This window comes from Trichosurus vulpecula, chromosome 1, assembly GCF_011100635.1.
Source record: "Trichosurus vulpecula isolate mTriVul1 chromosome 1, mTriVul1.pri, whole genome shotgun sequence".
In the NCBI taxonomy this organism is placed as follows: domain Eukaryota; kingdom Metazoa; phylum Chordata; class Mammalia; order Diprotodontia; family Phalangeridae; genus Trichosurus; species Trichosurus vulpecula.
The window spans coordinates 3,345,088-3,358,551 of record NC_050573.1 but is presented as its reverse complement, the minus strand read 5'-3'; the positions used below and the strand labels follow the sequence as shown (position 1 = coordinate 3,358,551).

The 13,464-nt window shown below is 42.6% G+C and overlaps 1 protein-coding gene across 1 annotated transcript in view; it reads left to right on the top strand.

The window, feature by feature from the left end:
* Positions 1-12,008, top strand: part of LOC118834200 (zinc finger protein 420-like) — a 34,218-nt gene extending 22,210 nt beyond the window's left edge. The window contains exon 6 of the mRNA XM_036741646.1: positions 9,840-12,008. Within this exon, the coding sequence (XP_036597541.1) occupies positions 9,840-10,523 (684 nt within the window). The 3' untranslated portion in view covers positions 10,524-12,008. The remainder of the gene's footprint in view (positions 1-9,839) is intronic.
* The last annotated feature ends 1,456 nt before the right edge of the window (positions 12,009-13,464 follow it).

The window sequence follows — 13,464 nt, the reverse complement described above, 5'->3', positions numbered from 1 at the left end:
TTTTGAATGCTATAGATAAGTTCACTTATCTTGGTAGTGTACTTTCCAGGGATGTACACCTTGACAAAGAGGTTGACACACGCTAGCTCAGTGTTTGGGAGGCTCTGAAGGGAAAGTATGGGAGAGAAGAGGTATTAGACTAGTTACCAAACTGAAGGTCTACAGAGATGTGGTGCTGACATTGTTGTGTGCCTGTGAAACCTGGACAGTCTACCAGCACCATGCCAGGGAACTGAATAGCTTCCATCTGAATTGTCTTAGGAAGATTCTTCAGATCACCTGGCAGGGTAAGGTACCAGGATAAGGTCCTTACTCCAACTAAACTGCCAAGTGTTCAAACTCTGCTTCAGAGAGCACAACTCTGATGGGCTGGCCACATTTTTCGAATACAAAATGTATGCTTGCCAAAAAAAATCTTTTATGGAGAACTCACACAGGGCAAGTGTTCACATGGTGATCAGAAGAGGTACAGGGATACTCTCAAGAACTTTGGAATTTATTGTGTGACATGGGATCCACTGGCACAGGACTACTAAGCATGGCATTCCCACATCAGAGAAGGTGCTGTGCTCTATGAGCTAAGCAGAATTGAAACAGCTCAAAGGAAATACTAGGAACAAGAAATTACTTCACCATTGCCTATATCCCTTCTGAAGCCCCAGTTGGCTACAGAACTTTCCTTCTGTAAACCTGATTAGGATGTTCAAGTTCTGTGTCTAGCTAGCCCTTCTTTACTCTCTGGGTGTGGCCTTTAGTTTATCACACAAACTCAGGATGCTTATTTGTAGGAAATAACACATAAAGGAGAATTAGATCAACATTTCCTTCAGCCAACTATGTTCCAGGCCTTATTCTCATCTTCCCAGATAGTAACAAGAGAGAAAACAGTCCTGGCCCTCAAGGTGCTTACAGTCTAACCTGTGGAGACAACACAGACACATATAGACAGGTACATGCAAAATAGATAAAAGGTGATTTTAGAGTAGAGTTTCTCAACTTAGGCTCTGTAAAGTTGCCTTTTAAACTTTATAACTATTTCAATATAATTATTTTCTTTTGCATTCCTACGAATTTTATTTTTTGTACTTAAAATCATTAATCTGAGAAAGGGTCTATAGCTTTTACCAGACTGCCCACAGGGTCCGTGACACAAAAACAAGCTAGGATCCTATTTTAGAGGAAAGGTACTGGTTAGTCAAATGAGCATTTATTAAGCACCAACTATGTACGAGCTGTTGCGCTAACTGCTGGGAACACAGAAAAGCAAAAGACAGTCCCTGCCCTTGAGGAGGCTGATCTAACAAGGAAGACAACATTCAAATAAATATGTATAAACAAGCTATGTACAGGATAAAAAGGAAATAATTGAGAGAGAAGGCACTAGAATTAAGGAGCAGTGGGAAAAGCCTTCTGCAGACGGTAGGATTTTAGCTGGGACTTGAAGGAAGCCAGGGAGGCGAGGAGAGATTTCCAAAGCCCCGGGGTACTTGGTAGCTGAGGATATCAGGCAAGGCTTCTTACGTGGGTGGCACCTGAGCCCCGAAGAAAGCCAAAGATACCCGGAGACACAGGGGAGAAGACAGAGGGGGCGGCCAGAACAAAGGCGTGAGAATCTTGCGTGTGAGAGACAGCAGGAGGGCTGGCTCAGCGGGACTGCAGTGTGCAAACGAGGAGTGGATACTATGTAACTAGGGAGGAAAAGGGAGCGGAGGAGTTTCTATTCGATTTTACAGGAGCAGACCGAGTAGGACGTGAGCAGAGGTAAGTTGAGGGTTCTTTCAAGCCGCCCCTTTGGTCGGTCAAGACCACAGTCTCAGAACTGGCGGAGTACGGTAAGTTGTGCTGTTCCGACCTAGGTGGCTGCTTGTAGTGACCCCATCAGAGCGCCCGCTCTAGGACGCAGGGACGTTCCCCGCTTCTTTTCAGCCGAGCACTCTGCATGGCGGGTAACTGGCACACAGTAGGTGCTTAATAAATGCATCTTGACTTGACATCTCCTCTAGCCTACCCCTCCTCTGAACCTTATCACGGATTCCCCTTACTACTACGGATAATCTCCTGATAATCAGGACTTAATTTATCTCTGGGTCTTCAATTAGACCCCTCTCCAATCCAGCCCCAGGATACGCTGCGACTACACTTCCCAGAAGGACTTGCGGCAGCGTCCGGCCGCTCCGGGAGGGGTTCCGACGCGATTTCCATGGAAACGCCACTTCCAACCCCTCGGGGACGCAGCCCCGCGGGGTGCTTTTTCGCGGCCTCTTTCGCGGACCTGTCGCTGGGGTCGCGGCAGGGCCCAGAGCCCTGTGTCCCAGGCCTGCGTGGGTGGAAGCCCGAGGCCCCGGAGCGGGGGTGGGGGTGGGGTGGAGGGGAGCCCGCAAAGCTTTTCGCCTCACTGCGAATCTTGGGCAAGGAGACTGGCTGCCCGGTCTGCACAGAGAAGCGCGTGCGCAGGCGCAGTACATCTCCTCGGCCTGCTGAAGCCACGCCCCTCCGGGAAGGCAACGCGCCCATTGGACAGCCCCAGCGTGGTGCCTGCGCTCCTTCGGCCCCGCCCGCAGACCCGTGGTCAAGGGTCCTTTTTTTTTTTTTTTTTTTTTTTTTTTTTTTTGGTTCCCGTAGGACTCGGCCCGCCTTGCCTAGAGGGGAGGGAGGCATGGCCCCTGGGCCAGAGGTGAGCGAGCTGGCCAGCCAAACCCCCGCTGCCCATCCCCTCTGCATGTGGCGCTTCCATGCCGGGAGTGCCCGCCCTCCGCGCCTTTGCCGCTCGGGATCCCCGCTTCCACGCAGCCTCTGCCAGCTGTTGTCTCCTCCCAGCATCCTGGGGGTTGGCCCTTGGGCGAGCCCCAGTATCCTTGTTGTTTCAGGGCTCCGTGACTTTCCAGGATGTCGCCGTGACCTTCACGGCGGGGGAGTGGGGGCGCCTGGCCGCCCCCCAGAAGGAGCTGTACCGGGAGGTGATGCTGGAGAACTTCGGGCACCTGGCCTGCCTAGGTGAGGACCCCTGCCCCCCTTCCCCACCCAGATTCTGCCCGGGGCTGGGATAGCCCCACTCCCGCTCCGTGGTGAAGGGTTTTTGGCTGCTCGGGCGTGTTGCGCCCCTCCCTTCCTTCCCCCAGGCTGCCCCTTCCCAACTTCATGTTCCCCTTGCCCCAAGACCCTCCCCTTTCACCTCCAGGATCTGAACCCATCCCCAGCCCCCATCCTTTTAGCAGAGGGTGGGTCGGATGAGCTGTTCACTTTTCTGAAGCTTTCCCGGCATGCCAGCTTCTTAAGAGAGAGAGGGGCTAGGGTGGAGTTCAGAGGGAGTTCCTTGGCCACAATAATTTTCCATATTCAATGAATAGGACTTGTAATTTCCAAGCCAGATGTGATCTGCCAGTTGGAGAGAGGGGAAGGTCCTTGGAAGCCAGAGAGAGATGCCCCCCAGAGCAGCTGTGCAGGTGAGCGAATGATAGAAACCTCAGCCCATGAATCATCAACTGCTCTTTGGAGGGGCCTCGAGGTATAGCAGAGTCTTGGACCTGGCCTGTGACTGTGACCCTGGGCAAGTCACGGCACTGCCTGCCTCTGTTTCCCCTTATGTAAAATGAACATCATAAGAGTGCTTCTCAGAGTTAATGGGAGGATCATATGAGGTAATCCACGTGAGATGCTTTGTAAACCTTGAAGCACCAGATAAAGGTCAAAGAATCAACTCCCTAGTGTACTGTGTGGGAGGTGTGGCCAGGCCTCTGTTCCTGGATGAAACAAGAAGGGGAAGATTTAATGGATTAAAAGCTAGTATTTATCCTCAGGGCATATCCTCATTTATCCATTTATCCTCAAGGTTTGTTTTTGAGTCTTTTTTTCAGTCATGTCCCACTCTTCTTTTGGGGGGCTTTCTAGGCGGAGATACTGCAGTGGTTTGCCATTTCCTTCTCCAGCTCATTTTACAGATGAGGAAACTGAGGCAAACAGGGCTAAGTGACTTGCCCAGGGTTACACAGCTATTATGTGTCTGAGGCCAGATTTGAACTCAGGAAGAGGATTCTGCTGTAGTCCAGAACCAGTGCTCTATCCACTTCGCCACGGAGCCGCCATAACGTATATTACATGTAGCAAGCCAACATGCTAATGCTGCCCACATTCCATGAAGAGAAGACAGATGTAGTCTCAGAACCCAGCCCCGGCTTATCTTTGTGTGCTGTGCTATGTTTATCCCTGTACTGGGCATCTTAGGTGTCTGTCAACAAGCATTTTAACAAGCGCATGCTCTTTGTTTATATTACATCAAGGCCTTGCTCACTCATCTTTTCGTCATAGCTCTTGGAGATAATTAGAGGATTACAGATTTAAAACTGGAAACTAATCCAGCCCTTTCATTTTCCATTTGAGGAAACCGGAAGATAACTGACTTACCCAAGATCATATAGGTAGTAAGCATGGGAAGTGGGATTTGAACCCAGTTCCTTTGACTCCAGAACCAAGGCTCTAACGCTTTATTATAATTAGATAGGAAATATTTTGTCAGTTGGAAGCAAGGGCTTTGTATCACTCTTTGTTGGGACTATGTCTTGCTCTAATTTCATACAGTAACATATTGCTGTTTAGGACAGGCACAGAAAACTTATTCAGCTGAGGTTAGACAAAATAACAAAGGAAATCAAATGGTGACTAAAATTTGAAGAGTAAAAGATTTAAGACTGAGCTTCAGAAATTATACTTAATGAATTATACTTATTTTTATGATAATTATACTTGTTAGTGAAAAAAAGATTAACCCTAATAATGAAACAAGGCAAATACAGCGCTGAATACAGCGCTCTAGTATTTTGAAAAGAAGATGCCTTAAACTGAAATTACAAGCCCTCTTTGGCTTACATGGCATTAATTGAACTAGCAGCCCCATGATGACAAAACAGGCATTGAAAATTGGCATCTGCTCTCACCATCATGACTGACTACATTCCCTCCCAACATTTAACAGAAAGTGTAAATGCACTGTAAGACCGAAGGGGGAGCTGGTGAGGAAGTCAGACTATAGCAAACCCCCTAGGGCAGAAGCAGCTTAAGAGAGCTGTTGAACATCTGTGGAAGGGCATTGGAAGATTATGTCAGCATATTGTGAGGACACTTGATAGAATGCCACATTGCTCAATTAAAAAGAAATTCCGAAAAGAATCTTTTTAAAAAAGCCTGTTAGAAATTGTAGCAGCTATTAAAAGCATAAATGAAAAAAAAGTTAAGCTGATAGAGCACAGAGAACAAAATAATCCAAAATTAATTAAAAAAAAAAAACAAAACTTGCGAAGCTTGAGAAAGGAAAGAAACCAAGGCAAGTCAGAACTCCTTCAGGAGGAGGAAGAGGTAGACAATTCCTCTTGTGTGAATTATCACAAGAAGTCCAACACAATGAAAAGGCAAGTTGGATCAAACAAGAAACAGAAGCTCGTGTACCATTAGTACAACAGATGACAGAATAGTTACATGAAGGGGGTGACTGGACCTCTGGCTTGTCTGAAAAACTGGTAATCAGTGGAGCTGGGTAAAATTCCTGATTATTGACCCCAGTGCTTCACAAGACTTATCCACTTCTCAGATGGAAACTGCCTTAACCGGGCATAACAACTGTTCATCCTTCATTTTGGAAGGGGGCCAATGACATCACAGGTTATGTTCTGATTTGCAAGTGAATACCATCTAAGTGAGTTACTGGACAAAAGGCAATGGCCTGGAAAGCAGTAGGTGACCTTAGTGTCTCTGATTTTAACCAAGCTCTAAGTGCTCCACAGTGCCTGCTTCAGCCACCTTCATGGCTGTTGGAGGAAATTGTTCTCATCTGCCCATTCTCCTGGGGGAAATCTTCACATTCTTGGGTCACAGTGATGGGTTTGAGGCCTGTCGGTTACACTCAACCTGGTTTAGCCTGTTTCCCTAGATGGTTCTACCAGTGTGTGGCCACTACATTTGCCACAGCTTCTCAGAGCCACAGGTGAGAGTTGGGTGATAGGTGGTTACCAAAGATGGATGAGTAGTCTTGAAAGGGGCTTGGCAAGCCCTCACAGGAGAGGTGCCAGTCTTAATTTAACACCCTATACACCCCCATAACACAAATATTATAAAAGGATAAGAATACCAGTGATATAGGCCACTTATTACATATGTAAATACATGTAAATAAATGTAACAAAACTTTATTTTAACATATAAAAGCCATTCTTAGCTTGAGGGCCATACTTTGCAATCTCTGAACTGGGCACTCCATTTCCTAGCATTTTCACTGGCTCTCCCCCAATTCTGAAATTCTTTCCCTTATCTCTACCTCCTCGATTCCCTCTTCAGAGAAGACAAGAGGCTTAATGTCCCATCTTCAAGAAGGCTTTCCCAATCCCCCTTAATGCTAGTGTCTTCCCTCTGTAGATTTTCTCTATTCTACCATTTGCGTATTTTGTTCATACACAGGTGTTTTCATGGCCCTCACCTGGCTGTGAGCTCCTTTAAAGCGGAGACTATTTTTGCCTTTTTTGGTATCACCAATGCTAAGCACAGTGCTGGGCACATACTAGGTACTTAGTAAGTGCTTATTGACTGATACAACAGTAGAATTTTCTCATTTTCTTTAACTGATCATTCCATCTACGTAAATATGTCCACACATAGTAAATTCACTCCCATATGATTAAAATGAATGAGAGGGCTTGAGTTCTGAATCTGCTGCAGATTAATTGTATGACCTTATGTAGGTCATTGGTCTTAGTTTCCTCATCTGTAAAATGAAGACATTGGACTAGATGATCTCAGGTCTCTTCTGCCCTACAGTGGACAGTGCTCACAGAATGAGTTTTTAAAAATGACATTTTTTCCCTCGGTTACATGTAAAGACAATTTTTAATAGGCATTTAAAAAATTGAATTCCAAATATTTTTTCTCTCTTCCTCAAGTCCCCTTTCCCTGAGATGATAAACAATTTGATATAGGTTATAGATGTAAAATCTTGACGATTTATATTTCCATATTAGACATGTTGTGAAAGAGGACACAGACCAAAAAAAAAAGTGAAAAATGTTTCCATCTGCATTCAGACTCCCCATCAATTCCTTCTCTGGATGTGGCTAGCATTTTTCATCATGAGTCCATTGAAATTCTCTTGGATTATTGTTGCGGAGAATGGCTAAGTCATTCACTGCTGGTCATTGTACAGGATTACTGTGTGCAGTTTTCTTCTGGTTCTTCTCATTTTGCTTTGTGTCAGTTCATAAAGTTCTCCTAGGTTTTTCTGAAAGCATCCTGCTTGTCATTTCTCATAGCACAATAGTATTCCATCACAGTCTTATGCTACAGTTTGTCCAGTCATTCCACAATTGATGGCTATCCTCTCTGTTTCCAATAGAATATGAGGTCTTATGTTAAACAGAAATTAAACTTTCTAGAGTTTTTCCAAAGTTGTTCTCATTCTTCATCTTAAGACTTAATAGAAAAGATTGCTGTTTGTTTGCAGAGATGTAGTGTAGTAGAATAAACATTGAATGTGGTAGCAAAAGACCTTGATTCTAGCCCTAGCTTTATTACTTATTGGGTGACCTTGAGCCTTTTCTCTGGAAAAAGAATGGACTTCCTTCCCTCACAAGATGGATACAAGAATCAGTGCTAAAGCTCTTTAGGAATTGTAAGTAGCTTTGCACACCTAAGGTAGTGTTCTTTATTTTGCCCTATACATTTTACAATTCTTTTTCTTCACAGAGGAGACACAAGGCAGGCCAAAAATAAACAGAAGTTACCTTTTTTTCTTGCAGGGGAAATAACTTTATCTCTTTCAGATTTCGAGGTGATATTTGAAACCAGGGAGTTAACTCCAAAGCCTGCCGGCATTTCTATGGAAGAATCATCTCTGGAAAGAATCAAAAGGGAACGGCCTTGTATCTCAAAGTTGGGAGAAACTTCAGAAGCTGAGGCTGGGTTAAAGAGACTGCAGAGCAATGAGGACACACATTCTAGGTAAGTTTAAAAAGTCGCCTAATAAAAGCCTAATGAAGTGAGAGACCATGAAATAGTAAACATGGGAACTGTGAACTGATCCAGCCATTTTGGAGAACAATCTGGCATTATGCCCAAAGAATTATAAAACTGAATACCCTTTGACCCAGCTATACCACTCTTAGGCCTGTTTCCCAAGGTGATCAGTCAAAAAGGAAAAGAACCTACATGTTCTAAAATATTTATAGCAGCTCACTTTGTGGTGGCAAAGAGCTGGAAATTTAGAGGATGCCCATTAATTGGGAATGACTGAAGTTGTGCTATATGATTGTGATGGAATACTACTGCGCTATAAGAAATGATGAACTGGCTGATTTTATAAAAACATGGAAGGACTTGCATGGAATAATGAACAGCAAAATGAACAGAACAAAGAGACTGTTGTATATAGTAATAACCATATTGTTTGAAGAATTGTGAATGACTAAGTTATTATGAGCGTTATAAATACTCAGATCAGCTACAAAGGAAGATGTCCACTTCCAGAGAAAGAACTGATGAATAGAAATATGCTTAGTATGATTTTGTGAGAGCAAGGAAGAGTGAGAATATGTGTGTGCACACATGTGTGTATCAGTAAGGCAGTAATAACAGTGTAGATGGTAATTGTCAAAATGCCTCTGTAGTTTGCAAAGTGTACAAGACTCTCCACATACAAGGTAGAAGAGGTAAACCATTTGTTCAGACACCAGAGAACCATATCCCACCAGCCATTTATCCAATCAGAGCAGTAAAACATTCAATACATAATATCACAACATGGAGCTTCGCCATCACAAAACCTCTCTTACCCCCTGCTGGGGTCTTCCCCAAAACAAACACATGGTACAGCTAAGTCACAGTCTGTTCAGCTCTTCCTATCACAACGGCCATTAGCAGCCACAACTGCTCTCTCCCTTTCTCTCAGCATTTCCTGTGACATAACTTCCTTTTCCTGTCAGGAAACTCCTCTCACCACAGTGACTTAGGCTTCCTGTGATGTAAGCAGGTCATATGGCCTATTAATGGATGGGAAAGATTTTCAAATCTAAATTGCTATTACAATGTGTGTGGGCATGAGAGAGAGAGAGAGAAATGGTTCAGGACGAGGAAAGAGGGAAGGAGACAGTTTGAAACTTAAAATGTAACAAAAAGTAAAATTAAAAAAATTAGTAAGTGTGGTAGAATCTTGAGTCTAGGGCCAATCTTTTTTCCACAGTAGAGTATTTTAAAGGAAGCTCTCTGTAAAAATGATAACTAGAAAGTTCCAGAGTCTGTTCAGAGCCCTATGTAACTACAGAAGAATCTCCTCAAAGTTGTTTTCTATGGCTAATAAGTATGTGAAATTATAAGTTAAAATTCAGAACCAATTAAATATTATAGGATATATACTTAAAACTTATAAATGTGATGAATGTGGGAAAGCTTTTAAGTACATTTCATCCATTATTTCCCTTTACAGAATTCATACTGGAGAGAAATCTTATAAATGTAATGAATGTGGGAAGGCTTTCTACCAGAGCTCACAACTTTTTGTACATCATAAAATTCATTCTGGAGAGAAACCTTATGAGTGTAATGAATGTGGGAAGGCCTTCAAACAGATCATAGCTCTTACTCTGCATCAAAGATTTCATACTGGACGGAAAAATTATGAATGTAATGGATGTGCAAAGGTCTTTACCCGGATCCCAGATCTTATTTTACATCAAAGAATTCACACTGGAGAAAAACCTTATGAATGTAAAGAATGTGGGAAGACTTTTCGAGGGAGCTCACAACTTACTCTACATCACAGGATTCATACTGGGGAGAAACCTTACAAGTGTCTTGAATGTGGAAAGGCTTTCATCCAGAGCTCACAACTTACTCGTCATCAGAGAATTCATACTGGAGAAAAACCTTATGCATGTAATGAATGTGGGAAGGCATTCCCTTGGATAACACATCTTACATTACATCAGAGAATTCACACTGGAGAGAAACCTTATAAATGTAAAGAATGTGGGAAGGCTTTTCGAAGGAGCACAGGACTTACTGATCATCAGAGAATTCATACTGGTGAGAAACCTTTTGAATGTAATGAATGTGGGAAAGCCTTCAGACGGAGCACAGGACTCACAGATCATCAGAGAATTCACACTGGAAAGAAACCTTATAAATGTAATGAATGTGGGAAGGCTTTCAATCGGATCCCAGATCTTATTCGACATCAGAGAATTCATACTGGAGAGAAACCTTTTGAATGTAATGAATGTAGGAAGGCCTTTACGCAAATCACAGATCTTACTCGACATCAGAGAATTCATACTGGTGAGAAACCTTATGAATGTAATGAATGTGGGAAGGCTTTCCATGGGAGTTCTCAACTTACTAGACATCAGAGAGTTCATGTTGGAGAGACACTTTATGAATCCCATGAATGTGGAAAGGTATTTCATGAGAATGAACTATGCATAAGAGAATTTGTAATGAAGAAAAACCTCACAAATGCCGCAAGTGTGGCAAGACCTTCAACCAAAACTTAGAACTTATTCTGCATCAGAAAATTCATACTGGAAAAAAACCTTATGATTGCAATGAATGTGGGAAGGCTTTTAGTCAGTTCACAAGATTTACTCAACATCAGAGAATTCATAATGGAGAGAAACCTTATGAATGTAATGAGTATAGAAAGGCTTTTTGTGGCAGTTCATAGCTTTCTTGACATCAGAGAATTCATACTGGGAAGAAACCTTATGAATGCAGATAATGTGAGAAGACCCTTTGTCAGAGTGTACAATTTAATCAACATCACATAATTCCTATTGGAGAGTAGCCTTTGACTGGTTAAGCCTTGATGAAGGAAATGAATAAGAAAGATTTTATCCAGAGTGTGTACTGAAATTTAGAGAAATTGAACTAAAGAGAAACCCTGTAGATGAAAGAACTCCATGCATAATTTCCCACAATGGCTTTTCCTTCTTTCCTTAAGTTCCTAGCCACTCCCCTTCTATCTCACGTTGAAGCTTATAATTGTTCATTAAGAATATTGTGGCACTTTCACCAGAGCTTCCTCTTTCAAACTCCCTTTTAACATTCTCAGAAATCATTACCCACTTTCTTCCAGTCCCAGAGGAAGGACTGTTCTTCCTCCTTTAAGTTATAAATCTTCTGCCTTTCCTGCTTTACCCAGTCCCTTTCTGCCTATCTAGGATCTAGCTCAAGCAGCCATTTCCTTTTATGCATCTTCAATCTACCTTCCTCTACACATGCTTAGGTCTCATCAGCACTCTTCTCTCACATACCACTCAAGGCCACTAGCCCTCAAGGGCTATCTGTAGTTCTCCTTGCTTTCCCGTCCCTGAATCTCCTTTTTCCTGAAAAATTCCAGAGATTTCATGTTTTCCTTTACTCCTTTCCTTTCAATTTGACATTTGATGCTGTTACACCTTTCCTCCCATCCCCTCCATGCTTTCTTTCTCCTTCTCAGGACTCAGGCTTGGTTTTTTTCCCTCATATCTTTATCTTTTCTCTTCCTTAGGGTTTGCCCTTTTCCAACCTTTTAAATTGAGTGTTACTAATGGTTTTGCCCTTGGCCTTTCCCCCCTTCTCTCCCCACTTTTGAAAATCTTTTAAAACCTTGATAGAACTAAGGTGTTATTTACGACAACATCTCATACAAAGTTAAAATAAAAACATCAGAAAGTAGGAGTCTGGGAAAAGAAAGGATTAGTTGAGTTTGAGCCACAGTTTCATTCTGCAGAATAGCACATTTACTTTTAGAGGATATTTTGGTAGAATCAGAAAAACTATACACTGATTGCAATAATGTAAATAAGGAGAAAAATTAATTAAATCTGAAACTTGTAAAATCATAATGACCAAGCTTGGCCCTAAAGAAGAAATATGAGGATGCGCCTCCCCCCTTCCCTCTGAAACAGTTCCATATACTAGTTATTGTAAGAGATGGTTGTCTGGGTAGAGGAAAGGCTCTATTGAGAATAAAATAGTGATGTAAAATTGAAAAAATACTAATAAATATTTCATAGAAACCAAAAGTGATTAAAAAAAACTTGACAGCTTCAGTTTTGTCTTTAGGGGTGTCTCTTTTCATTAGTCTTTTGTCAGTCAAACATTTGTCAAGCACCTACTATGTGCCAGGCACTATGCTTAGCACTAGGGGGAAATTAGTAGCTCTGTGGAGGATGGCTTGAAGAAAAGAGAGACTTAAGGCATGGAAACCCATATAAAGTGCTTGTAGGAGTCCTGGTGAAAGATGACCAGTGGAAGCAGCAGTCTCTAGAAGGAAGCATGGTTTCATCAAAAATAGACCAGGTCATTCTCAGTTCACCTCCTTTCCCCCCTCCACCCCATACACATAAGACTGGTAGGTCAGATGAATGCTGTAGGCATAGTTTACTTAGACTTTAGTAAGACATTTGACAAGTCTTCTGTGCTCTATGGACAAGATAGAGAGATGGATTTGGTGATAGTATAGTTTGAAGCTGGTGAATGACTTAAAGTCATTAATTGGTTGGTTGTTGTCTTTTGTTCTCAGAGAAGACCAAAATGACATCACTATGCTAGAGTCAAGTTTCAATGTGTCTGACTATGGCTGATCAGACGAATACGAGCTCAGAATGCTCTACCACAAGTCTGGCACCAATAGTCCATGTGAACATTTGGGGTGGATATTCTAAATTTGCACATCCTGCATTTCCTTTGAGCTGTTTCAATTCTGCTTTGCTCATGGAGTACAGCACATACATTCTATGTGGGAATGCCATGCTGAGCAGTCCTGTGCCAGTGTCTCCCATGTCACACAATCAGTTCCAAAGTTCTTGAGAGAGACTTTGGGAGTGTCCTTGTATTGCTTCTTCTGACCACCATGTGAATGCTTGTGAGTTCTCCATAAAATATTCTTTTTGGCAAGCGCATGTTTTGCATTTGAACAATGTGGCCAGCTCATCAGAGTCACGCTCTCTGAATCAGAGTTTGAATGCTTGGCAGTTTAGTTCAGAGTAAGGACCTCAGTGTCTCAGCTGATCTTTAGAATCTTCCTAAGACAATTAATTGCTTAGTGTCAACTTACAGGAAGACTCTTGATGGGGTGTCCTTGTGATCTGTCATCTTTAGCTTTGTATTGAAAAATTTTCCCCCCAAATGATGTGAATTGAGGCATAAGTAGCATTCAAAAGAAATGTGCAGATGACACAAAGTTGGGGGCATTAGCTCATGGATTGGATGAGGGTCAAGATCCAAAAACACCCGTGTAGCTGGGAACACTGGTTCAAATCTCACAAGGTGAGATTTAAGAGATACATGGAAAGTTACTGAACAAAATCCAAGACTTGGAAGGGCTCTGAGGTGATTTTATTTAGTCTATAAATGACCAAATATGCCTTCTATAACACCCCTGAAATGAAGCTGTCCAGCTTGTGTTTGAAGACTTCCAGTGAGAGATCCTCACTTCTTCCTCCTGTTGTA